General features: G+C 33.7%; 1 protein-coding gene across 7 annotated transcripts in view; it reads left to right on the forward strand.

Moving 5' to 3' along the window:
- Window positions 1-26,225, forward strand: part of Fmr1 (fragile X messenger ribonucleoprotein 1) — a 40,029-nt gene that overhangs the window by 9,490 nt on the left and 4,314 nt on the right. For 2 of the 7 annotated variants that reach the window (XM_046453917.1, XM_046453919.1), the window contains exons 2-15: window positions 2,817-2,869; window positions 5,962-6,055; window positions 8,557-8,628; window positions 8,886-9,034; window positions 10,095-10,188; window positions 10,274-10,390; window positions 12,522-12,692; window positions 12,782-12,860; window positions 16,393-16,502; window positions 17,294-17,428; window positions 20,966-21,052; window positions 23,612-23,807; window positions 25,344-25,526; window positions 25,997-26,079. In XM_046453917.1, the coding sequence (XP_046309873.1) occupies window positions 2,817-2,869; window positions 5,962-6,055; window positions 8,557-8,628; window positions 8,886-9,034; window positions 10,095-10,188; window positions 10,274-10,390; window positions 12,522-12,692; window positions 12,782-12,860; window positions 16,393-16,502; window positions 17,294-17,428; window positions 20,966-21,052; window positions 23,612-23,807; window positions 25,344-25,526; window positions 25,997-26,079 (1,623 nt within the window). The remainder of the gene's footprint in view (window positions 1-2,816; window positions 2,870-5,961; window positions 6,056-8,556; window positions 8,629-8,885; window positions 9,035-10,094; window positions 10,189-10,273; window positions 10,391-12,521; window positions 12,693-12,781; window positions 12,861-16,392; window positions 16,503-17,293; window positions 17,429-20,965; window positions 21,053-23,611; window positions 23,808-25,343; window positions 25,527-25,996; window positions 26,080-26,225) is intronic. The other 5 variants (XM_046453918.1, XM_046453921.1, XM_046453920.1 and 2 more) reach the window with 3 other exon arrangements.

Genomic DNA, 26,225 nt, shown 5'->3' on the forward strand with positions numbered 1-26,225 from the left:
AGAACAAATGTTAATTACTGCCAGAACTTGCAAACATTATAGAACTTTAGACAAGAATGGAGACAGAAGCAGTGGCCCTTTGTAGGAAATAAGGGATCAGTCATCTAACAGGAATCCTAACTTTATTTATTTTATTGATGCTTGGGACTGAATCCAGGACTCTACCACTGAGCTACATCCCCAGACCTTTTCATTTTATTTTGAGACAGGGCCAGTCTTAAGTTCACAAGGCTGGCCTTGAACTCATGATCCTCCTGCCTCTTCCTTCTGAGAAGCTGGGATTATAAGCATGTGCCATGATGTCCAGCTGAGTCTTAACTTTAGTCAGTGGTCTAACACCATCTTCCAAATGTAGATTGTTAATTTGGTGTTAGCTGTCATGTAAAGACAAGGAAGAAATGGGGGCTGGGGGATCTTCCCCTTTCACCATAATTCTTATAACATACTTTATAAAATGTTAGAGCCTGAGTGACCAACTCCTGTATCTCTAACTCAGTATCAAGCCACGTTTTTGCTGAAATAATAGGCAAACAACCTTTTAGAGCACTAGGTCATGTACTATTATGAAAAATCTGGTGTATTCCAAAATATCATGCCCATAATTTTCAAAATATGCTGTAGAAAATGTTGGTAATTTAATTATAGTTGAGGAAAAATAAGCAAGATCGGCCAGGCTCAGTGGTGCATGCCTGTAATCCCAGAGGCCCAGAAGGCTGAGGCAGGAGGATCTTGAGTTCAAAGCCAGCCTTGGCAACTTAGTGAGCCCTAAACAACTCAGGGAGACCCTGTTTCTAAATAAAATATTTAAAAAAAAAGATGTACTCTGTAGTTAAGTGTCCCTGGGTTCAATCCCTGGTACCAGAAGAAGAAGAAGAAGAAAGGCAAGATCAGAATGATGGGAAGAAAATGTGGATTTCTTCCCCTTTAAACCAGCAACTAAAAGGATATATACCACACCTAACCTAAAAATAATTTAATAATTTACCTACCTTAGGTATTGTAGAACACAGAGATGCCATTGTAGTCCACCCTTATCTTTCTTACAAGGAAACTTTCTTTTAAACATAACTTTATTTTTATTCATCCTGACATTATTGCCAAACTTTAGTGTCTCTGTTCATAAATTGCTTCCATATCAGTATTTTCCATGGTCTTGACTCAGCTTCTATAATTTTTTCTTAGTAACTGTTAGTTAATGTTTGACTCACATGCTTTAATTTGATATTAAGGGGAGTTTCATATTTTAAAGAATCCTTTTGCATCAGACTTTTGAAGACATATTTGTTTATCAAGACATTTATAAGATGCCCACTATATGCTAGAAATTGTGCCAGTTACTGAGAATACAGACATTGAAGAATGGTCTTAATCCAAACCAATCTTCTTTCCGATAACCAATATGGATATCTAATATCTCAAATCACAAGGATTTACTGTTTTTCCCTAAGAATTTCATAGCATTAGCCCTTACATTTAGGTATCTGATGTATTTTAGTTGATTTTTCTATGTGGTGTGAGGTAAAGTTCAAAGTTTATTGTTTTGCATGGATATCCAATTTCTCAACACCACTTATTGAAAACACTTATTCTTTCCCCATTGAGTTTTCTTGACTTCCTTGTTGATAAAGAATTTATTTCTAACACATTTAAAGCTGTTTCTCATAATCTGAGCTTTTGTTCTTTCTGCCTCTTTGACCTGGTAGAATGCTTCTGCATCCTACATTCCCTTGGTTAGCTAATTCTTCCCTTATTCTTTGAGGTTTAGTAGAAACCTGAGCTCTTTCAGTAAGTTTCCCTTATCAATCTACCACCACCAACACCACACACAATTTTTCCCAGGGCTGGCAGAGCAACTTCTTAGGCAATTATCTGCCTAGTACCTAGTAAGTAATCATTGAGTTAATACTAGGCACTCTGGAAAATAACTAAATAAAATAAGACCTGGTGGCATGGTGGCATATGCCTGCGATCCCAGCAACTCTGTGAGGCTGAGGCAGGAGGATAGCAAGTTGGAGGCCAGCCTCAGCAACTTAGCAAGACCTTGTCAAAAAAAAAAAAGGGGAAGAAGAAGAAAGGAGATGTATTCATTGGTAAAGCACCCCTAGGTTCAGTCCATAGTATAAGTAAATAAGACCCCAAAACACCCAATATTACTGTTAGTGAGAAAATGAACAATAATATAGTGGAGTAAGCTTATAGTAGGGATAAGCACAGAATGCTGAGAAAGCAGAGGATAGGGATTTAACCTAGTCTTCTAGGTTTTCATAGAAAGGGGCATCTGTATTGAAACCTGAAAAATCAATAGAAGATAACTAGGTGAAAAGAGACGAAGGTCAATAGGAAGGAAATAGCATTTGTTCATAGACTGCAACACATCTATGCTGGCTGACATATGGCTCTGGAACAAGTTTTATATGATGCTGAGGATCGAACCCAGGGTCTCACACGTGCGGGGCGAGCACTCTACTGCTGAGCCACAACCCCAGCCCCTGGAACAAGTTTCTTAATTTTGAATAATACTATCCCAAAGTGTACCTCCAGCTTTATACTCACCACCACATTGTAATTTTCATTGTACTTAACTCTCTTATGAGATTCTGACCTCTGTGGAGCAATTTTTCTTGTTTAGTGTTTTAACTGTTTCTATTCCTAGAGTATACCATATAGTAGGTGGCAATATAGACGTGATAAATGGATGAATAAACCTCAAAAACAAACTTGTTCCTCAATGCTCCGTTTTATTCTTCAGCATAGAATGTTTAGTATCTCTAAAATTTAACTAAAAATGGTCTTGAGTTAATTGTGTTTTTTTATAGGCATTTGTAAAGGATGTTCATGAAGATTCAATAACAGTTGCATTTGAAAACAAGTAAGTGTCTTAATATATAGTTTTAATGTTCAGATCATGTAATATTTTATGATGATTTCTCTGTTTGCTTTTTATCTTTAAAATTCAAGTCTAGTCTGAATGTTTTTCATATTACTGACCAAGAAGTTCCTGAACAACTGTTAAATCAGTGGGATGACTGTTCTTGTTAATGACTTAGGAGCTCCCTATCGTATAATCTTGATGCTTGATTTAGTCCCTTTGACTGAAAAAGAAACCAGAATCTTCTGTATTAGTAAATAGGAATATTTGTAATTTTTGTAAAAGATGAAAATGAAGGGATTTATGGATATTGGCCACAAAATCATCTGGGTTTTGTAACATTAAATCTAAAACTAATGTTTTTAGTTGGCTAGTATATTTTATCAGAAACAGTCATATTTACCATTACCTTCATATATTTATAATCAATAATAATAAGATCTTTTCTGCATTCTTTAGTTAGATCAGAAAATAAAGATATTTATCTGGAAATATTAGTTGTACTAAAGTATAGATGTTAACATTTTATTGGGGGAGACAAGTCTTTTGACACATTTTTTGAATACTAACAAAGGCTATTTTCATAGAAATTGTTCAATATACTGAAGTAGCTATAGGGGCTGGGGATATAGCTCAGTTGGTAGAGTACTTGCTTCACATGCATGAGGCCCTGGGTTCAATCCCCAGTACCAAAAAAAAAAAAAAAAAAAAGGAGTAGCTATAAACTAAAGTGTAAGTGGGGCCACAGTTTTGGGATTTTGCTGAATACTGATAAATGACCAACAGTTAGAAGTTTGGGTTTTTATGTACTAAGAGAAGTAATAGTATATCAAAAGCAGGCTACAAATATGTAGAGACAGAAAGTTGATTAGTGCCTGCTTAGTACTTGTCTGAGATGATGAAAATGTTCTAAAATTACTAGTAATGATTGTGCATATATGTGAACATACTGTAAGCCACTAAATTGTACACTGAAATTGGTGGATTATATGGTTTATGACTCTTTTCTCAATAAATCTGCTAAAATGTAGTACATGACCCAGATGTACTGAACAATAAATAAAAACATGCTCTAAAAAATTAAGTGCAAGTCTGCATTTAGCGTCTAGCAACTCTTGTAATTAGATTGTAAGTTGGTTCTTTAGTTAGTAGCAGGACAAAGTAGTAGTATCCTTAGATGCCTGAGACACATTTAGAGAGATGGAAGTAAAAGGGTTGAGAATATCCAAACCTGTTCCCTGGTAATCTCAGTCCACAATACAAGTTTGAATAATACAATGTCTTTTTCTTTGCATACCTAAATCCCAAAGTTTCAGCATTTGCCACTTTTCTTTTTTTGAGTATCTGGTTATATAGTAGGCGACAATATTATCATACCTCTAATGGAGGAATGTTTGATAACTTGGAGAGTAATTTTTTTCTTGCAGTTATACTCTTATCCCTTTACTAGGTTAACACTGTTTGCCATAATAGGAGAGTTAGTTTCTCTTGTTGTCTGTAATTTACAGTATTAAGCAAATACTCATTACCTCCATTTATGTCAAAATGTGTCTAGTTTATACATTAATTTATCAGATCAGTTCTCTTTGATTTTTCAACCAGATTTCTACTGTAAATATAAAATTATTCTGTTCCCCTCCTAATTATTTATCTCCTGTATCACATCTGCATAAAAGTATCTCTTCAAGCTGTGTCTGTAGTCCTGAGAATTTGAAGTAGAGCATCAGTTTTTCTTTGTCTTCTTGGAGAATGTTTGAACAGTGTTTCAAAGAACTTTAGTTGAGATTTATTCTTTCTTTCCTGTCAGTCATAAAGAAACACTGCTTTACTATTATACCAGATTGTTTTAGGTGCTTTGTTTTTACCTTCCATATTTCACATTTTTAAATAATGAATTTGAATTTTTATCACTATACACTTAAGAATTTAAATAATTTTCCTTCATTGGAACCAAGAAAATTATATTTTGCATTATTACATGCATTACAAATTTACTAATGATTTTGTAACATGTTAAAGCCACTAATTTTCAGTTTGTATAAAAAGGCTTTTCTCAAGTAAAGACTCTTTTTTAAAAAGTTTCTATAGTTTTCAAGTGTGTGTAATAAGTCAGGGGGAGGGTTCTGCTAATTTCAGTGCTATTCAGATGTCTGCAAATTCTGACTTAATCACTTGCCCTCTTATATCCTTTTAAAAAAAATCAGCACTTTCCTCATTAGGATTTTACTAAGAAAGCCCCTTAACATAATGTAGACTTTAGACATAGAACAAATTGTAATATTTGCTGATGAGACACCCCAGAAAGAACCCAGAAGTGACTGCTCCAGCAGTTGAATCCTCCAGTGTTTTACAAATTTTCTTTTAATAATTTATAATCTTTTGGGGTATGAAAGAATAAGTTGGTATCTTTCAAAGTTTTCCTTATCATTTTAAATTACAAAACATAGACAACTTAATTGAACTCCTATAGGCTATCTCCATCGGGTTTCTGTGGTTTAGGAGACCCCCACCAACCCAGTGCATGCTGATACGTCATTCTGATCAGCAGCCAGCTACCCATGGAATTGACCGCCTCGTGGGATCTAAAATTTAAAGGGGGAAAAGTGAGTTGTGAATTGCTAATGTGCTGACTGCCCCATTTTGCTTGGGAATTAGAGGGCAGTTTCTTTGATTATTGGAATGTGGTTAAAATTCCTTTGCAAGTACAAGTATGTTGATGATATTACTAACAGTTATTGATACTAACATTTAATTTAAGCATCAAAGGAAATTTCTGTTATGTCCTTAATATTTAAAACTCATAGAAGTTGAAATTATTGAAGAAAGACTTTTTTTGAAAATAAATTGTTGATCTATTGTGTTTAGAGAAATATTCCAAGTGGAAGTACTAGGCTGCTATGCTGCATGCAGACTTTGTTGAAATGTGTCTATATTGCCATTATACTCAGCAAAAACTGGTCATTTTAAAAGCATTTGTTTCTTTAAACTAGAAATCGAGGGTTACACTTAATCAAAAATTAATGGCAGTGAGGTCACTGTTAGATTTACACACCAAAAGCATGTTAAATAATTACATGTTTGTTTATTTTCAGCTGGCAGCCAGAGAGACAGATTCCATTCCATGATGTGAGATTCCCACCACCTGTAGGTTATAATAAAGATATAAATGAAAGTGATGAAGTTGAGGTGAGTTCCCCCTGCCATAGCATTAAGTATGGAAGGAGTTGTGTATTTAATTTGCCTTCACTTTTTATATATCTATCTCTACCTTGCTTTATGCACTATTTAAGCTGCCTTGAGTTTCATAACTTGAGTTTCATAACTGAGGTAGATATGTGCTTTTGACTGGCCCTTCTTAATAATGATTTGAAATAATATAAAATTATACAATGCTTAAGGTTGTCTATTTCAGTAGAACTCGGGGAATGTCTTTTTTTTTTTTTTTTTTTAAGTACTGGGGATTGAACTCAAGGCTTCACACATGCTAGGTCAGTACTCTAGCACTGAGCCAACATCTCTAGCCCCTCTCAGGGAATGTCTTTAAAAGTCACTGCCCCAAGTTCTTTTGCCCATTAGTACTTTTCCCTTTCCTTCCATATGTGAATTTTTATTTAAATAATGTTTATTTATAACTGTATCCCTGTTTTAAGCAAAATGTATTAGGAAAATTTATTTTACAAACAAAACAAATCATTCTGTTTAATAGAGCGGTGACCTGAAATTTATTTCTGTAGCAGTGAATTTTCCTGATGCATTTTTTAAAAACCTACAGCTCTCAGTTGATACATATGGATAAAATCTTTTTCATAGAATATACTGTGAACAACCTGGTCATCTGCCATTGAGCTGTTTGACCAAGAGTTGCTATGGAGATTTAGCGCATGATCAGAATCATTGTGTTTATGATTCTCTGTTCATTAGAAATTGGTTTTGTATTTAAGGCACTTATAATCTCTTTTGTGTTAATTTGTGTAGCATCATCCATTTCCTTCCTACCCTTTCATATTTCATTGTGAGCTACTTCTCTTTTTTCTGCATAACACTTAGCATAATGCCTTATTAGTAACTGTAACTTCATGTGTATTTAAAATATGAAGAAAGCAACTAAGTACACATATGTAGAGGTAAGGCAAAATGGTACTAGGTCCTTGTACTTGAATTCTTATTTTCTACTGTAGGTACCAAAGGTGCAACAAAATAAGACAGAGTCTCTGCCTTTGTTAAGGTCACATTCTAGTGAGGATAGCTATTATCATGGCAAGTGAAAGTCATGAAGGAAAAAAAAGCCGAGATGAAAGGTAATATAGGGGCAGGACTGCTACTTTAGAGAGTAATTAGGGAAGGTCTCGATGTCCAGGCCTGGTTTGTTTTCTATAATTTAAAAATATAAATAAAGTATTATTTATTTACCAAACATGTTCTGAATACTTGCTAGGTATAAGCAATGGGGCTTGGTTTTGCAAGGGATCATAATAGGGAACAGAAATGTTATCTATATTTCAAGACTTTTCACTGTCTACTTACCCAGAAGATTACAAGCTCTCTGAAAACAAGGGCCAAGTCTTTTGGTCTGTCTGTATCAGTAGTACTCATAATAGTGTTTGCTGAAGGGGTACAGTGGACCTTTTTGTTTTTCTCTGTAGTCACATGACATGTGGAAGTCATTGAGATGCTGTTGCTAGGATAACCTCACTGTATTACGTAACAGTTCAGGTTATTTCTTTGGCTAGAGCAGAGTCTAGAGAGCAGTGGAGGCCAGAAGGAAAGGTACGTTGAGTTATATAACCGTTAACTCTAGTTGTAAAAGGGAGACAAGTTTGAGCCTTGACCTACTTGTCAACCTTAGATTCGGTACCTCTCTCTCCTCTTGGGGCCTTTCCTCTCTACCCCTCTTGTCCTCCCTGCTTCTACTTTCTGCTTCTGAGTATTTCTATCTCTCAACATATATATTGTATTGTTTCTTTTCCTATTAACCATGATTTGCTAGTGTCTTCACCAAAGGTTCCATGCTGCACATCGTAAGTGAACTTTGAAGTGGTCACCAGAGAGATCGGTTAGAAGAACTGGTCCACAGTGTGTGAGAGAGCAGGAATATGATATCCAGAAGATTGCCAGCGTGGATTTGTCCTTTTTAGTGGAGAGGAGGCAGGAGTCCCAACAGTAACCAAGGATCTGTCCATTTAGTCCCCAGAAAACAAGAAGGACAGGGTGGTATCCCTAGTGGGCTGAGTGGTTGGTCAGTTAGTGATCTTACCCGTTAGTGACAAGGCAGTAGGCCAGAGTCAGTAACTTCTGATTACTTTAGTTGCTTATCTGAATAAAACAAAAGCAAGTTTGTACATTTTAGATACATTTTTGTAGTTCACTAGGTAGCTAAGGAAAGTGCCCACGTTTATGAACAATCAGCCTTTCTTAAGCATACCTGTTCAGAGTACTGAGTATTACTGAAGTAAAACAGAGAACTAGGTGAACTGCTTTTAATAGGGAGCTCCCAGGCAATCTCAGGTAGTTTCTGATTATGTATCTTTGTGTAGCTCAGGGTAGAGACAAGGATACAATTTGTTTGAAAGCATATGGCATATGATTTGAATGACAGGCATTTTAAGAAAATGTCCTCAATGTCTGATAATGTATAAATTTTTATATTATGTTAATCATAAATATTCTGTGTTGCAATTTTTGTGTAGGTTTATTCCAGAGCAAATGAAAAAGAGCCTTGCTGTTGGTGGTTAGCTAAAGTGAGGATGATAAAGGGTGAGGTAGGAAAATGCTAATTTAAATTTTTTTCTTATACTTCTCTAAACCCAGACACTACATTTCAGTTTGAATTTGTATTTGAATTAATACCAAATTTGAGTCACTTTTCTATAATGTTTTCACTATATGTTCAGTATGTTTAAGTTTATTGATTTTTTCTGTAAAGAATTAATTTTGAAAATAATTCAATAGGTATATAAGTTTTTGCTCTTGATTTTAAAAAAAACTGTGAGAAGGAATGATTTTATGTATTTCTCAGTTTTATGTGATAGAATATGCAGCATGTGATGCTACATACAATGAAATTGTCACGATTGAGCGTCTACGATCGGTTAATCCAAACAAACCTGCTACAAAAGATACTTTCCATAAGATCAAACTTGAGGTGCCAGAAGACTTAAGACAAATGTAAGTTTATACACAAGAAATGGTGAGAACATGCAGATGATATGCAGTGAATTTAAAAGAATATAAATTTTAAAATAGTACAAGTCAATTTTTAAGTTCAGTAAGCTTTGGCAAAAGATGGTTTGGTCTGAAAAACAATTTGAAAAGAACTTATTTTGTTTCTTCTAGTTATATAATCACAGCCAGACTTGGTGCTTGTAAACTTAGTTGGCAAGATACATAACTAATGTACATAACATATATTTGTTTTGTAAAATAAACTAACATTTTTGTAAATTTCAAGATTTCAGAACTAATAAAAATAAATATTACGATTTTGACAAATCAAATTCTAGACTATGAAAGTTTCTCCAGATTTTTCCCCTTTAGCTAAAATATTTTTAAATAAATGCTCTAAGCAGGGTTAAAAAAGATTGAAGATATGTTTATAATATTTGATATGGAGTAATGGCTAAAGAATTCAGATAAAAGATTACTTTTTCAAAATTTTATCAAGGGAATATAGTAAGTTTGATTTGGACATACTGCAGCTCAGATAAATTGCAGATCAGAATACATAGAAATCCTTTTTTTATTCTAGAGGTTGTATTTATATGTAAATTTTCTGCCTTCTCATTCATACTTCTTTTTCTTTTTTTCTTTCCTTCAAATTTATCATCTGTTTTAAAGGAAAACCAAAACAAAATTAGATACCCAATAGCTATCCCCATAAATTTTCAAATATTGACTCAAGGAATCTACTGACTTATATGTAACCAAAATTGGGACGCCTACAGAGAAGAGTGGTTCCCCTAAATATGTTTCCTTTGATAATCTAAACCCACAAGTAATTCCTTTAGAACATAAATGTTTCTTTTTTTTCTTTTTTTTTTCATAAAATCAAGTGCTTGATTTGACTGTTTCAAGATACACAACAAAGGAACTAATCTTTTAAATGGATATAATGTATTTTGCATAAATAAAATTTAATACGAATCCATGATTATCCTAAGTATAAATCTGAATATATTTTTGCCAGTAGTTAGTAATCACTCAACAATGGGTTTCTTTTTATTTCTAGGTGTGCCAAAGAATCGGCACATAAGGACTTTAAAAAGGCAGTTGGTGCCTTCTCTGTAACTTATGATCCAGAAAATTATCAGCTTGTCATTTTGGTGAGTGTTTCCAAGTTGTCTATTTTTGGTTTGTTTCATTTGGGGCATTTGCTTTGATAATAACGTTGTTAACTTAATCATTTAGTCCATCAATGAAGTCACTTCAAAGCGAGCACATATGTTGATTGACATGCACTTTCGAAGTCTGCGCACTAAGTTGTCTCTGATACTGAGAAATGAAGAAGCTAGTAAGCAGCTGGAGGTATGTCACTTTTCCTAGCACTACTTGTAAGGCTACCTTGAGTAAAATGTACAATTCCAAAACTTGAATATGGGCAGCTTGTCATTCATTTAGTATTTCTTAATAATTCATTTTAGCTTAGAAAGCTAAATTGTATGAATCATAATCATAGTAAAGTTTTCTTGCCTGATGTTTCAAAATTAAGCAGTTCATATATTTGATGGGACTTCTGGTCAATGCACTTTTACTGTAAGTTTGTCAAAGCTGCTAATAAAATGAGGTAATGCTTCTTCCATATAACATGTTATCATTAAAGTACTAGAAATTATTAAAATATCTAATCATATTCCTTTCATTATGTATGTTTATCTCTGTTTAAAAGGGTATAGAACTTCTTCATTCTAATTGGTTGTCATTCTTTAAAACTCCTGTCTTCAGATTCCTGCCAGAGGCTATTTCCCTTACTTACTATTTCGTCTCTTAAGGTGCATTTTATCTACTTTTATTAATTCTCCTATAATTTCCATCATCATACATTTATTTTCATTGATAACAGTCTAGTATTTCCATCCATTACCATAGAAACTAAATGGATTATGGTTCAGTGTGCCAACTCAAGTAGATTACTGTCAAAATCCAGATTTCCTTATCATTATTCATTTCATCAGGGGGAAAGCATCAGTTGAAATATTTAAAAAAAAAAAAAAAAAAGAAGTTCCAAACTGAAGTTTTGGAGAGAAGGTAGTCAAGGCTATATTCTTGTAAAACCCTACGAAATTTGCTACATTCCAACTTGATGTGTGATTACTGAACTGATAGCAAGAGAGGAAAATTTTACTTTGTTTTCCTTATGGCCATGGAGGTCTTTTGATTGGTTGTGTTTTGTTTTGTTTTTCTCATTCTTTCTCGATGTCCCTGTGTTCACAATTTTGTGGTTTCTTTAGTGATTGTCTTATAATTTATAGGCCAGAGCAGCCTTCTTACTTTTATTGTGAGTATTATAAAATACACGCATATGCCTCTTCTTAATCTTTGGCTTACCATTTATCAGTGAATCATCAGTGAAAAGAAGGAACCAGGTTAATGAACCCGTACTCAAAAAGCATGACTTCTTGGAAAGTCCTAGAAATATTTAATGAATTTTACTACTCTAATCTAAAAAAATGGAAATTGTACTTATAAAATTATTTACATTTAGGTATATTCATTCAATTATCAGGTGTGTTGAATAATGAGAACTAGTGTGCATGCCTATCTTCCTTCACTACTAATATTAAAGAGATTCACATATTCCTATAAGAAATTCCCATTTTCAACATGAGCCACTAATACGTTTGGTTTGCATTAATGGCATGCTAGAACTAAACATTAAAATTTTATATACTATTTAAAAGACAGTGATTATCCACAAGTTTGGGGTATCAGTGGAATTTAGTTTTGTCATTACTGAATATATTTGAAAGAGCTCATTATACTTGTGGATCCAGATCATAAGGTCTTACAGACTCTGCTCTAATTTTAGGTTTCAGATGCATATGTGAGATAAGTTTTAAATCTTTGGCATGCTGTAATCAATTTAACTTCTATGACAGCAAGTCTTAAAATTCCTTTTCTTAGGTTTGGAGAAAATGGAATATGTTCTTTTGATGCCATCATTTAAAGAGAGGGATGTTTAGAACATAGTACCTAGTGATACTAAGTCCTAAATATGTACTATTTCCAGGGAAAAAAAAATAATATCCTTAAGTAAAAATAAAATGTTCTATAAAGATGACATTTTCAGTGTTTTGCCTAAACAATATTGAGTCTGTCAGATCCAGTGAGCTGGTGTTTATTTGGGAACATTTGATCTGCTTCTTAATTTCTGAATTGTTGATATTGGTTAACTAAGGCAGCCTTGCAAATAGGTTTTCAAAAGTTACCTTGGAAAATTGTCGACAAGCTCTTTCCTTTAATATCAAATGGCATAGACCTTCAGTAATAACCTAAAAAGTACTTATGCTGTGGGAAATCTTTTCTAAAATTAATTTTCAACTGAAACTAATTTATAGGCCCCTAATATACAGGGTCAAGATAATTTACATGGCTGACCTAAATACAGTTGTCTTAATAGTTGATAAAGCGTATTCATCAGATGTGTATTTCTCTTCAGAGTTCAAGGCAGCTTGCCTCAAGGTTTCATGAACAGTTTATTGTACGAGAAGATCTGATGGGTCTAGCAATTGGTACTCATGGTGCTAATATTCAGCAAGCTAGAAAAGTACCTGGGGTCACTGCTATTGATCTAGATGAAGATACCTGCACGTTTCATATTTATGGAGAGGTAAATATTTTACTAACTAGCCCCCTGCCCCAAATCAGTGTTGCTGCTGGTTGATCATTTTGTCTTGAAACTTTCCCCCTTTTTATTAGGATCAGGATGCAGTGAAAAAGGCTAGAAGCTTTCTTGAATTTGCTGAAGATGTCATACAAGTTCCAAGAAACTTAGTAGGTGAGTTAGAAATAACCATTAACATGCACCACAAAAATAAAATTCAGGTAAACAATTTTTATAACAATAGAATCCAATTTTTATACCAATAGAATCCAATTTTTCCTCACTCGGGAGTATCACTTAATTGAATTGCAGTCTTTGAAATATGGTCTGTTGCTACCATGTTGAGAAAGTGTTTACTGGGTATCATACTCAGATTATATTATCAGAATGTATGCAAAGGAGATTGCTTTGGTAGTTAAAACCAGACTTCTCACTGTATAGTGTCTCTATCTTAAAATTGACTGTTTTTTTTTTAATGAATGATAGTTGGTATCTTTATAATTCATAGTAGATAGGTATTTGATTTCCCTAAGAGGACTATAAAATATAGCATTATTTTTAATTATCTCAACTTGACAATCTGAATGCAAGTTTCTTAAATCTAGTACGTTTTTAAGCCAGAAGTAACTAAATGTCTCTGGGACTTTCTGCAAAGTTACTGGTAACTTCTTATTTTAACTTTTGAGTACTGTTCGATGACCATCACCATCATGAGTGTCAGCAAATACCTAAGAACATTTCACCAACCCTCCCAAATGCTGCAGGTATTTTTAGTATAACATATCAAAAACAGGTGTAATTTTATCAAGGAAATTAAATATGATTTTAATTTGTAAGTAAGATTGAGACCTATTGCCTGTACATGTTTAATCTTTTAACCTTGAAATCATGATTGCTGTAGGAGGTAATGCAACTTCTTGGGAAAGTTTAAAAAGAAAACAAGGATGACTTATGCATTTTGTGGACATAGTTTCAGAACTATATAGCTTGCTTTTTATCAGCATAGAGTTTTAAACATCTTTAGTGTCATTAAAAAACACTAGTAATGGTATTTTTCTCCCACAGAAAATCAGCTTAAAGATAAAGTACAAATACTAGTGAAATAATGCAGAATTAATAGCTCAGTTATATACTACAGACAAATTAAAGAACATGAATGTGTAATGTTATTGAGGTAATTCACATACCAGTTGTGTAGAAAATGTATGTATAGCACAGGGTGAAGTGAATATCTCAGGATGGTGAGATTATAAATGATATTTATTTTCTTCTTTATAGCTTGTTAAGCAAGTACTTAAAATTTTAAATAAGAAATATTATTGTAAATTTGGCAAATCTTATGAAAATATAGTATTCGTTTTTTAAAAAAAATATCAAATTGATGATGCTTATATGTCTCATAAAACATTGTTTTAGAGAAGGCATGATGGTAGGGGAAGGTGCTTGGGCATAGGGGTTGGCTCTGGATTTTAGTCTTTAGCTTCCTTGAGTCTTCTCTCCTCACCTATCAAATAAGTATAAAATATCCACCTTACAGTATGTATATGTGTACATATAAAGTACCTAGTGCAGTTCTGGGCATTATAGTGGACTCAATTCAATTTCCTTTACCTTATTCAAAACAACCTCATTTCAGTAAAGCAGAATTGTAGTCAATTATCTGTTGGGATTTAAAATAATTGTTTAATATTGAATTTCATAATTTGTTATTAAATAAAAGTAGATTCTACCTGTAGTCTTAACTGGAAAGAAGAGGATCTCTGAAAGTATCTTTTACCAGAAAGCCTTGTGAAGTAAATCATCCTGTTTTTTGTTGTGTTGTGTTTCTATTTAGTAAAGTGAGAGTATTCTGTTTTTGAGAGGGCTTCTACAAAACTGGCAATGTTGGGGACTTTAAGAAAGCATTTTTACATAAGATTAGGCAAGGCAATCTTTAGGGGAGATGTCATAATCAATATTACAAAAGAGTTTTGTTAGGTCTCACAATATGATTTATTATCTATTTTTCTCAAACTCTCTTTAGTGTGTATAATGATTTCCTTTTCTTAAAATTTTCTTGTTCTTCCCTGGCTTTGACAATGAATTTGTTTAATTATTCAGCTGTGTTAAACTTGTACAATACTTAGGATAGTCAAGATATTATCTTAATAGAAACATGCTAAAATCTCATTTTTCTTTTTTGCTAACTCATTTAGACTTTTATTTAAACCAGCATTGATTCATGAAAATATAGCTATTATAAATAAAAAGAAACTGTGGGCTGGGTAGAGTGGCACAACCTGTTATCCAAGTGATTCTGAAGGCTGAGGCAGGAGGATTGCAAATTCAAGGCCAGATTCCACAACTTAACAAGACCCTGTCTCAAAATAAAAAAAAAAAATAAGAAGAATTAAAAAGAAGTAGGGAATGTAGTGGTAGGTAGAGCATTCCTGGGTTCAATTCCCAGTACCCAAACAAACTATGGGAAACTCCATTCAGGTAGCTTCACTGTCCCTACTCTTCTCCTTTTTATTTGAATAGGACCAGAAATAATTGTCAAAAGATCCTAGGTCAGGTGTTCTAATTTAATGGCATCTGTTCTGTTTCCTGACCACTGAGTGGACCAAAGGTTCTCATGTAGCTACACACAGCAAAAATGTCAAAGTTGTGCTCTAATTACAAGAGCCACAGGATCCTTCTGTGAGGAGATCTTTACTGAGTTCTTATCTAGGATTGGCTCAAAGCAAATTTTGGCTTACATGTTTTTCCTCAGTTTTGCCTCAGAAAAGCTAGTGGGGCAAGCATGTGATGGATACCTTGCTGAGCCCTTGAAATAAGATACAGCTCACACACAGATTTCTAGAATTAGTAGTTATTATATTTGTAATGTCTTGCTTTACACTAATATGTGATGATGGCTCTGAAAGCAGTTATGTCCCAGTGATGTATGTGGCTGGAATTTCTAAAATGAGGGAAAGAATCCAGTGCCTATTTATTACTAGTACTTGAACTCTGGTTTTTTAGTAAAGGGTACTTACACAGGTTTTAAACTTTTGCTTTTCATTATGATTTTCATGTGCTACCTTGATCTTTTATTCTATGATTTTTGACTACTACCCAGGAATAATATTTTAACAGACTGGCATGAGAGATTGTATTCCTTTTAGATCTATGTATACCTGCATAAGCCACTTTTAAACTTAGATTATCTTTTATAAAATTCTAAAAATGAGAATGAATGGATAAAGAGGCAGATTTAAATCACATGTAGATAAGAATCAAAATTGTCAGTTGAGCATGGATATTTACAATTATTCTTTCCTTAATTCCTTTTGTAGAACTTTGCAGAATAATAAAGCACCACACTACCAGCAAGTTTAAATTGTACATAACCTCCTAAATTGTACATAACCTCCTACGTATGCAAAGCAATAGACTATCTTTGGACTTCCTTAGAAGTTTGAATTACCCAATCAGTTCACAAGTATTAATCAACTGTAGTACCTGACCAAAGGCATTTAAGTTATGATGACCTAATCAAGGAGAAAACTAATTTAACTGTCACAACAGGGGCCTCTGTTTGAATCTTACAATTCTGTGTGTGTGTGTGTGTGTGTGTGTAAACACGTACATACACACATACATGAGATAATTTACAGGAGAGTGTGCTCAGAGGGACTAAGGTGTGTTTTTAAAACCAAAAATGAATTATTCATTTCTTACTTAGGTAAAGTAATAGGAAAAAATGGAAAACTGATTCAGGAGATTGTGGACAAGTCAGGAGTTGTGAGGGTGAGAATTGAGGCCGAAAATGAGAAAAATGTCCCACAGGAAGAGGTATGTTATATTTCATGTTTCTGGTTGTCTAATAAAAGTAAAAGTCTTCTATTTTTTAGCTGACATACTAACTTAGACCTCTCGGTCACATATGTATATGTGACTGTAGATATTTTGATCATCCAACATGCCTGATATAACTAACGGTATAGTTGTACATGATGGCCTCTATCTGTTGTCCAATGCTGTGACTTCAGATTAGTCATCTTAACTTATGTAAATCTTATTTTCTAATTTTTAAAATGGTTAGTTACAAATTTTTTAATATGAAACATACATCACTGGGTTTGACATTAATGACAACTTAATGAGATAATGTGTGAAAATGCTTTGTAAAGCATTTTCAAATGTTAATGTTGCTGACAAAAACAAAAGTTCCACCTTTGACATTTTTTTTTTTTAGTTTCAGGATTATGTGTGCTTATAGTTTTTTATCTTTAAATTTTATATAACTTTTTTTTATAACTTTCACTTTTATTTTCCCGAATATATGCCTTTTGGTAGCAACATTTGAAGTGTTTGTATGGGGTGAGGGAAATGAGGTTATGCCCTTCTGTGCAGTAGTACTCTTTAAGATACTGTCACCTCCAAATGTCAAATTTCACACATCTACCCACTTTTTGTGAAAGGTTCTTTTAGTTAAATCCTTTGCAGTTTTTTAGTGCATGATGTTTATATACCAAAGTACTCTATAAGTTACATTCCTAAAAACAATCATTTATACAGTTATGGAGTTAACAAGTCTTAAAAATGGTTCTTTTTATCTTTTGTGTTTTGTGCCTGTTTTTAAGGAAATTATGCCACCAAATTCCCTACCTTCCAATAATTCAAGGGTTGGACCTAACCCCTCTGAAGAAAAAAAACATTTAGATATAAAGGAAAACAGCACCCATTTTACTCAACCAAACAGTACAAAAGTCCAGAGGGTAAGAATTATTTTGTCAATTTGGAAAACATTAAAAGTAATTTTTTTTGATTCAGATGTCACTGTTGGTGTTTTGAATATTTTTTTTTCCTGGTTAGACTGGTGAACTACTCATGTTCTATTTTTTTAGATCTGCTAGTGAACTGATGAGATACTACAAACCAAAGTAATACATACTGCTCTGTTTATTCAGAACGACAACTCTTAACACCATAAACATAACAGGATTGCATTTTTCTTTTGAGGCTGTACTTTATTTTTTCCATGCTCTATCTCCTTTAAGTTTGCAGGCCTTGTAGCTCAAAATGTGCCTTCGGTTAAGCTATTTTTAAAGATAAAAAAACCAGTTAGAAACTCATTTTCACTATTTGAACTAAGCTATCAATTTAGAAATGGGTTTTAGAAGTCCTACAATTAAGTCCTACATCCAGTCTTCTGTATATCATTTGTTAAGAGTTTTTTGTAATATCACTTGCAATCCTTACACTTCTTTAGGTATTTAGTGGTTTGATCAGTTGTAGTAGGGAATTCCAGAAACCTGAACTCAAGTTTTGGCAAGTAGGAAGACACTCATTGAAAAATATATTTTAGGTTTATACTTTAAATGTTTATTCCCCTTGTTAAAAAAGACTATAAATGATCATTCTTGGTTGGGGGCTGGTGAAGGAGTATTTGTGGGAATGTGTATTAATTTTCCTGCAGACAAAGCGCAAGGCTTTCATGCCAGTTACTTATCCAGTGTCATCTGTCACCACTCTTCTCCCTTGTACTCTAGAGAAGCTTGAGCCATACTGAAGTACTTTGAATTCTTTGAACATTATCATATTCTGTTGCTTCTAGATATATGCAGTAGAAAACTTTGTGTTTATGCTTCCTAGAGCACTCATTCTCCTCTTTCCAACCTCACTTTGACCTTACTCATTTCTTTGCTTATGTACTTGCTTCAGGTTCCCCTTCCCTGAATGCATCAAGAATCTTTCCCTTTGTGCTTCATTGTGTTATACAGTGTGGTTCCCCTTCCCTGAATGCATCAAGAAGCTTTCTCTTTGTGCTTTATTGTGTTAAACCATAGCATAGAACATAGATCTATACAGTGTGGTTGAGGAGACCAACAAGTGATCTCACTTGTTGATCTCCTCAACCACACTGTATAGATCCTTGAGGGCAGTACCCACTTGTTGATCTCCTCAGCCACACTGTATAGATCCTTGAGGGCAGCACGCCCTACCTGGCCTAGGAAAGCTGTTTTTGGAAAAGATGTTATAACTCAGAAGAGATTAAAATCAAGTCTCATTTTGCACAAAACTGTAATTTCAAGTGGGTTGGCTATTCCTCTCTGCTGGGAAGCCTAGTTCTCATACTAGATTAGGTCATCACTTTTTCCTGGTATCTCTATTAAAGGCCACCATTCTACTTTATTTTTTTCTTTTAATTTACTCAGGTCCTCTGGATAGGTGCTTAAATTAGAGTAGCCTTTGGTTAGTAAAACAATTTGGACCTGGTGTAAGAGAAAATATTTTTAAATGATTTTCTTCAAGGTCAATCTAACCAAATCTGTAACACAGAATTTTAAAGCTGGTTTTGGTGATTGTGTGGGAAGGGTGTAGCATTCTCTTACATGGGATTTTAGAAAGCACAATTAACAGCTGTGTAACAAAGTTAGGTGGCAAAAAAAAAAAAAACATGAGTTAAAATGATGTTTTTGAGAAAGGAATTCTGATTTATAGACCTGATGATTCCATACTTTACATGTTACATGTGCAAAAACAAATCAGTATGAAGACCAGGAGTTTTTATTGGCTCCTTTTTAGGTGGCCAGTGCTACTCAGAAGGCAGTTCCTTGCCTATTAGGTGAATGTCAGTCTGAAAGTGGTGTTTTTCTGATTCTTCAGTTTTGTTCATCAGCAGCCATGCTCATGTACAGGGGAAAAAACCCTGTGCCAGCCCATTCATACCTTTTAGATGCTGTATACTGAATGCAAGCAGGTAAAACCATCCCAGCAGTAGCAGCACTTATCAAATGAATGCTCTTATGAAAGACCAATGCTTTGCTCAAGGGATAGCTTCTTGGCTTCTCATACCTTTTATCTTTGCCTAGAGAGTTATGTTATATTCACAGCAAAGCTACCATCATACTTTTCCTTTAATCATTTATAGATATCAGTAACCATATGTATTCAATAGCAAAATATTGAAATATTCTTAATTTTGAATGTATGTCATAATTCCCTGCTTTTTACAAATCTCCCCTAGGATTCCCTATTGCTTGTGATGAGAAAGAGTTTATTTTCTCATTTATAGTGATGAGTCAGAAGTATAAATATTTAGATTATGCTTTTTAAAAATCTGTTCTCTTTTATTATAGAATATAGAATATTACAATCTAACAGTCAACTATATAAAGTATGCAAAAATTATAACTTTCACTAGTAATTGAAGGAAGTCAATAGAAGGGATCATAATTTTTTACCCATCCAATCAACCTAGAAAGGAAAGCAAAAGGAGAATACAGTGAAACATTTTTTCTCACATTGTTGATGACAGTTTCAATACATGTAACAGTGCAAGAACATTTTATTAATATTTTTCAAATATAAAAAAGTTCATGTACTTTATTCTCATTGTATGACCCCTGGAAATAGTCTATAAATCTAATACAAAATGAGGAAAATGTACATTTAGAAAGTTGATGATATCAATCATTTTTATAATTTTAAACAATTGAAAGCAACAAAAATTTCCAGATACACAGGGGTGTTAAATCCTTCATTATAACATCTATATTAGCAAGGAGTAATTTGCAGACCAAAACTGATTATTTTGAAAACAATCAAGCCACAGAAAATGTTTTATATAGTAATAAATGGAAAGATGGCATATAAATGACATGTAAACTATAGTTTTAACTATGCCACAACTAAGGAACTGCTAATGATTTTATTTAATAAATATCAAAGTGGTATCCATAGAAAGAAAAGCAAATTTTCCCTGTAATTCATCCTTCTAAATTTTTCAGAATATGTTATTGAAATATATATGGTCTTGCTATTTGGGTCATGAATGTGCCTGTATCTTTTTTATCTCTCAGTTTGTCAGTGCATTTTTCAATATCCTAATTTTTTTTGTTCCTGTTTTGATTGTACTCTGTTAACTCAACAAAATTTAGGTTTGTTTTTTTTACTTTTGAAATCCTGGTATCTAGTTTTGAATTATTTTCTTAAAGAATTTGATTTAGTAAAACTTGTAGTAAATGAATTAGAGCATTTGTCTATACTTCTCATGTTAAAGCTTGCATATATTGGAATTATATCGTTTTTTGCCAACATTTAATAATTGCTATATTGATCTGTCCTTATTCAAAATAGATGTGTAAAATACATCAACTACTTTTGTTTTTATATATTGATTTGTCTTTTCAACAAACATTTATGTACCTATTGTTCACCAGACCCTGTGGTAGGAATTTAGTAATTACTTGTATTTTTCCAGAGCAGTTATCACTAATTTTATACATTCATTGCTGTAATTTATTTTTCAGGGTATGGTACCATTTGTTTTTGTGGGAACAAAGGATAGCATAGCTAATGCCACTGTTCTCTTGGATTATCACCTGAACTACTTAAAGGTGAGGACAGAAAAAATATTTTATTTTTCTGGAAAATACTTTTATTTGTATTAAACATCAACCCTATTATACATTGCTAATATGCTGTGAGAACAGGAAAAATTTAACTTTCAATCCTTTTGCACTAAAATTTAAAAACTATAGTAAATATTTCAGCAGTTCGGAATCATTCTAGCCTGTGCATAATAATGTATGGCCTTGTAAAAGAAAATAGAGAAAATACTTAATTTGTTTAACTTGAATATATTCCTTCTAAAAACACAACTTACTTTTTTATTGTAAATTTAAGAACCTAATATTCCATTCTCAATAAATTCCTGTATTTCTGCCTATTCTCTTAAACCCTTACACTCAATTTTGGTATTCTTATATCTAGCCATTTAATCCAATTGATTCGTTCTAGCTTTTGTGGATTTTTTCCACACTAAATTTTGTGTCTAACACTCACCTTTGTTGTCCCTTTTATGTCATTTATCAAGGAAATTCCAGCATTTCATGAACTACTATGTTTAAATGTTGGCCCTTCATATTTTCTCTTTATTCTGTTTTTCAAAATACAAACTATTTGTGTCTTCTTGTAATTGCTCATTTTAGTTAGTGTTTGTACAGTTCTACCTCTAGATTGCAAGCTGGGAGATAGGAACCAAACGGCTACAAGGTATAGTGAAAAGAGCACTGGATTGACAATATAGCTATTTGCTTCTAGTCTCTCTTTAACTAAGAACTAGCTATATGACTTTAGGCAAGATATTTCCCTAAACTAAATGCTTTTTGAAATTCCTTTTGGCCTATAATATAATGAAATGTACTCTTAACCTAATTTTTATAATTTCTTCTTTGTACTTCTATTTATCAAAATTATAACACGGCTGGTATTAAATAGTCTTTAAAAAGTAATCCAGCTTTCCATTTTTTATGGCACTATCCTAATAAGATTTATTTTGCTGACTTAAATAAAAAGAGAGCAATAAGATGTAAATCAGAGTGAAAGGAAGAAATAGTGCAATAGCTGGGCATTTTATTCATTCTTAGTGATGATCAGTTAATAATTTAAAATGGGAAGGTTTCATCCAGCAAGGTTTGCATGGGTAGGATACCTTTTTGATTTGCTTTTTGTTGTTGCTGTTATTGTTGTTAACAGTGTGTTTCGTGTGTGATCTGTTGTATGTGTTTTTCTTCATTTCTTAGCTTAAATGATTGTAAAGACCTGGACAGTTAGGGTTGCACTGTATCAAATCCCTTGTTCTTTTGACTAATGTTCTCTCTCAGATCTTTTGATTTATTCTTCACAATTGAATAACTTGTTGGTTATCAGCAGCTGTCCTGTTTCCATTCTTTCTATCACCAGATCTTCCTTTGATTGGGCCTGGCATCTCTCACCAAAAGGTGACTGTTTTGCCTCAGTGGTATTACCCTGGAATACCATTCTGTTATGCAAGATCCGTATATCCATTCCAGGAGCTATTATTGTACCTTTGGAGGCAGCCACTCACTCAGCTGCATTCTGTCCTTTACTCTTGTGTGGTTTAGAGCACAGGTGATCCTTAACTGACTTTTCTTTTCCAGATACCACACCATATTTTAGGAACTTAAGCTTTTCAGGGGTTTTTCCAGTGACTTTTTATATAGACAGTCTCTACAATGACTTCTACTTGACTGAAACACCCAGTACTTACTGTAGTTATGGTTCTGATTCCCTGTAGCCAGTAAATGAGATATTTATGGGTAGATCGGAAGGACAAGGGTTTAAAATTAGGTTTTTGTCTGGATTTGACAGACTATAGCTTATTGGAAGTACTGTTTATAAGGGTCTGTCAGTAGACCCCAGCTGTATGTTTTAATCATCTGAATATATACTGTTTGTTGTATTTGTTGTAGTAGAGTTGTAGACTTTAAGGGGTTTTCAAGGAATAATGTAGGACTGAACTGTTTTGTTCAGCTATTAAAGTGTTTTCCCCTTTTATATAAGGAATATCAGCATTTTTTAGTTCATGGAAAATAATTGTTCCTAACTATATAATCACATCCAAAAATAGTATATGTTCTTTTAAAGCAAAAGATGCCCCAAACTCAGTGATTTGTAAATTGAGATCTTAACTGGCAAATCTATTTTAATTAAGATAATTTACAGTGTGTGATTTTTTTGAGATTAGATGGCTATACTTTAAAATGTCATTTATCTGTATTTATATAGTTTAATATTGCTTTATTCAATATCCTATCATCAAGAAGTCCCAAAAAAATAACATATTTGTGCCTTAGCCATAGAATAATTGGATAATTGTGCCAAATCAAATAAACATAAATTTTATTCAGTATAGTTTTAATTCTGAGTTTTTATTATATTTCTAATTCTGGACATCAATAACCTGTTATCTATAGTAATTTTCTTTTTTAAGGAGGCCAATTTCCTGATAATTTTGTGTAACAGTGTTTACTATAAATTTAGAACTGAAATTTAAATATTTCCAGTATATTTTTTATCTGATAAAAAGGAGAAAGATATTATTAAGAAAAATGTCAAATTATTTTTACTGTTATCTTGTATATTTTAAATAGGAAGTAGACCAGTTGCGTTTGGAGAGATTACAAATTGATGAGCAGTTGCGACAGATTGGAGCTAGTTCTAGACCACCACCAAATCGTACAGATAAGGAAAAAGGCTATGTGACTGAGGATGGTCAAGGAATGGGTCGAGGTAGTAGACCTTACAGAAATAGGGGGCACGGCAGACGCGGTCCTGGATATACTTCAGGTACAAACTAAGCATTTTACTCAGTAACTTTATCTGTTCCTAGACCTAATAGCTGCTAATCTCTAATATCATTAGAACCCCATTATAACAACTTCTCACTACATGGTTTCCAATTCACAGTGGGTCAAATTGTGTTTCAAGAGACATAGAGTAAAACTAATAATGACACACATAGTTCAACAGGGCAGTTCTGAGTTCTGTCCATGTTCTGATTGGGGATAAATCCACTCAAGCCCTTGTGTGTTGATGACTTAAGACCTCTCCTGATTTTATTACTGTATAGCCAAAACTTTTTTTCATTTGTGTACTGTGGCTCATTTTTTGTCAGGCATGTGCTGGTCATACTTGCTGGATGGACTGTGTAAATCAGGGGTCTGCATCCTGTGACTCATAAGGTGATTTTGAGTGGCATGGCCAATGTCAGCCCTAGGCACTGTCAAGAAGTAGGCGAAGTTTCTCTTTGCCTTCCCAGTTCTTCTGTCCGTGCTTCTATCTTCTTTCCCAGTACCTTTCAGTGAACCCGGTCCCCACCTACCAGTGCCTACTGTCTTTCTTGCTCAACTGTGTATCTACTATGTTACTTGCTAATGATGGTGTAAGGTATAATCCATCTCAAAAATATTTGCATTTCAAAAAGGAACTCTTTAAGATGGAAAAGCCTTCAAGATCCACAGGAATGAAGCTATAATGGTGAAGCTATAATTGGTCATTAGCTCCAACAGAGGAAGAGAGAGAGAGAGATAGATAGAGAGAGGTAGTAGAGTTGATATTCTGGAGTCGGGGAGAGATACCTACTCCTAAGGCCAACCTTGAACCTAACCCCTAACCCCTCTCCCAACACTCCGTTCTTTTTACCAATGAATTTCACTTCACCATGGAGCTCTTTTCCCACACTCCTATCCCCTCCACTATTAACCCCTCAGGCATATTGAGGTTTTCAAAGTATTCCTTTATTAATGATCAGTTAATTCAGTGGGAGTGGGAGGGAAGGTTGTGGGCCAAGCATCGGACAAACACATCCCCCTAAGAGACCCTTCCCTGAGATAGATGTCATGGTGGCCTTCATTAGTGCCCTTTCAGAGGTGACCAAAATGTGTACATTCTCCTCTGTTCCCAGGCCAAATCTTATAACAAGCTCTCTTTATAGATTTTTTGTTTATTAAGGTATTGCACTGAACTGTTGTAGACAACTTTTTCTCCAGAGAGCAGATGTTTAAAGGAGAACAGCTGTTTACAGATATGGCATACTCAGGTTTGAATTCAGATAGCTAATAAAATATGTTTTTTAAAAAAAATAAAAACCCAAACAGTAACTGTTTATAAATTACAAAATTACTTCTCAAATATTTCAAAGCCCAACATTTCAAATTTTCAATTATTTGTTTTACAAAATGGAAGGTGTTGATACTCTGGTGGGCTTCTAAATTGGGAAGAGTATTGGATTACCCCTGAATCGTCTCTGGAAGCTTCTGTTAACCTTTTTTTTTTTTTTTTTTTTAAGTCGGACAATGGTATATAACTTTTAACTTTCGATAGGAACTAATTCTGAAGCATCAAATGCTTCTGAAACAGAATCTGACCACAGAGACGAACTCAGTGATTGGTCATTAGCTCCAACAGAGGAAGAGAGGGAGAACTTTCTGCGCAGAGGAGACGGACGGCGGCGTGGAGGGGGAGGAAGAGGACAGGGAGGAAGAGGACGAGGCGGAGGCTTCAAAGGTACAGAGGTTTTCATTATTGAGAAATAATGGTGAACTGTAACAGCCGGCTGAACTTCCTTGAAACAGCTTGGTGATGCAATGAAGTACTGTCAAAATCCTGTCTCCTTTTTTGTGCTGACCATCATAGGAAAGTATCAGCCTTTCCTTTGTATATTAACACAATATTAGTTTTGGTTTATGTAGAATATATGAAAAAACACAGATAAGTAGCTAATTAGTTATCTTCATTAAGTACTCTGAAGAGAAAGCATTTGATTCTTAACTGAGATTGACCTGTTTATGCTGTATATAATACCTTCTGTTTCTTGGTAACAGAAAAGATTATTAACAATTATGTAACTGGAATCACGAGGCTATCAATTACATTTTAGTTTCTGTGGTTGGTCTACATAGAGGACGTGGTATTAGAACTTCCATTAAGCACTTGAGAATCAGTAACTGTTAAACCTTTTGAAAATCCTCCTGTAGGAAACGACGATCACTCCCGAACAGATAATCGCCCACGTAATCCAAGAGAGGCAAAAGGAAGAACAGCTGATGGATCCCTTCAGGTAAAACTTATGTGACTCTTTCCATAAATTATTTGAATACAGTAATTTCAGTTTTGAGTTTTACTTTCTTTTTAAACATGTTCAAAGATTTCAAATTTGGGAGCATGTGAAGTATTTTTCCTTCAATTTTATAGTTGTAGGCAGTC

Source organism: Marmota monax, unplaced genomic scaffold (genome assembly GCF_021218885.2).
Source record: "Marmota monax isolate L192 unplaced genomic scaffold, Marmota_monax_Labrador192_F-V1.1 WCK01_AAM20220418_F8-fsc00379, whole genome shotgun sequence".
In the NCBI taxonomy this organism is placed as follows: Eukaryota; Metazoa; Chordata; class Mammalia; order Rodentia; family Sciuridae; genus Marmota; species Marmota monax.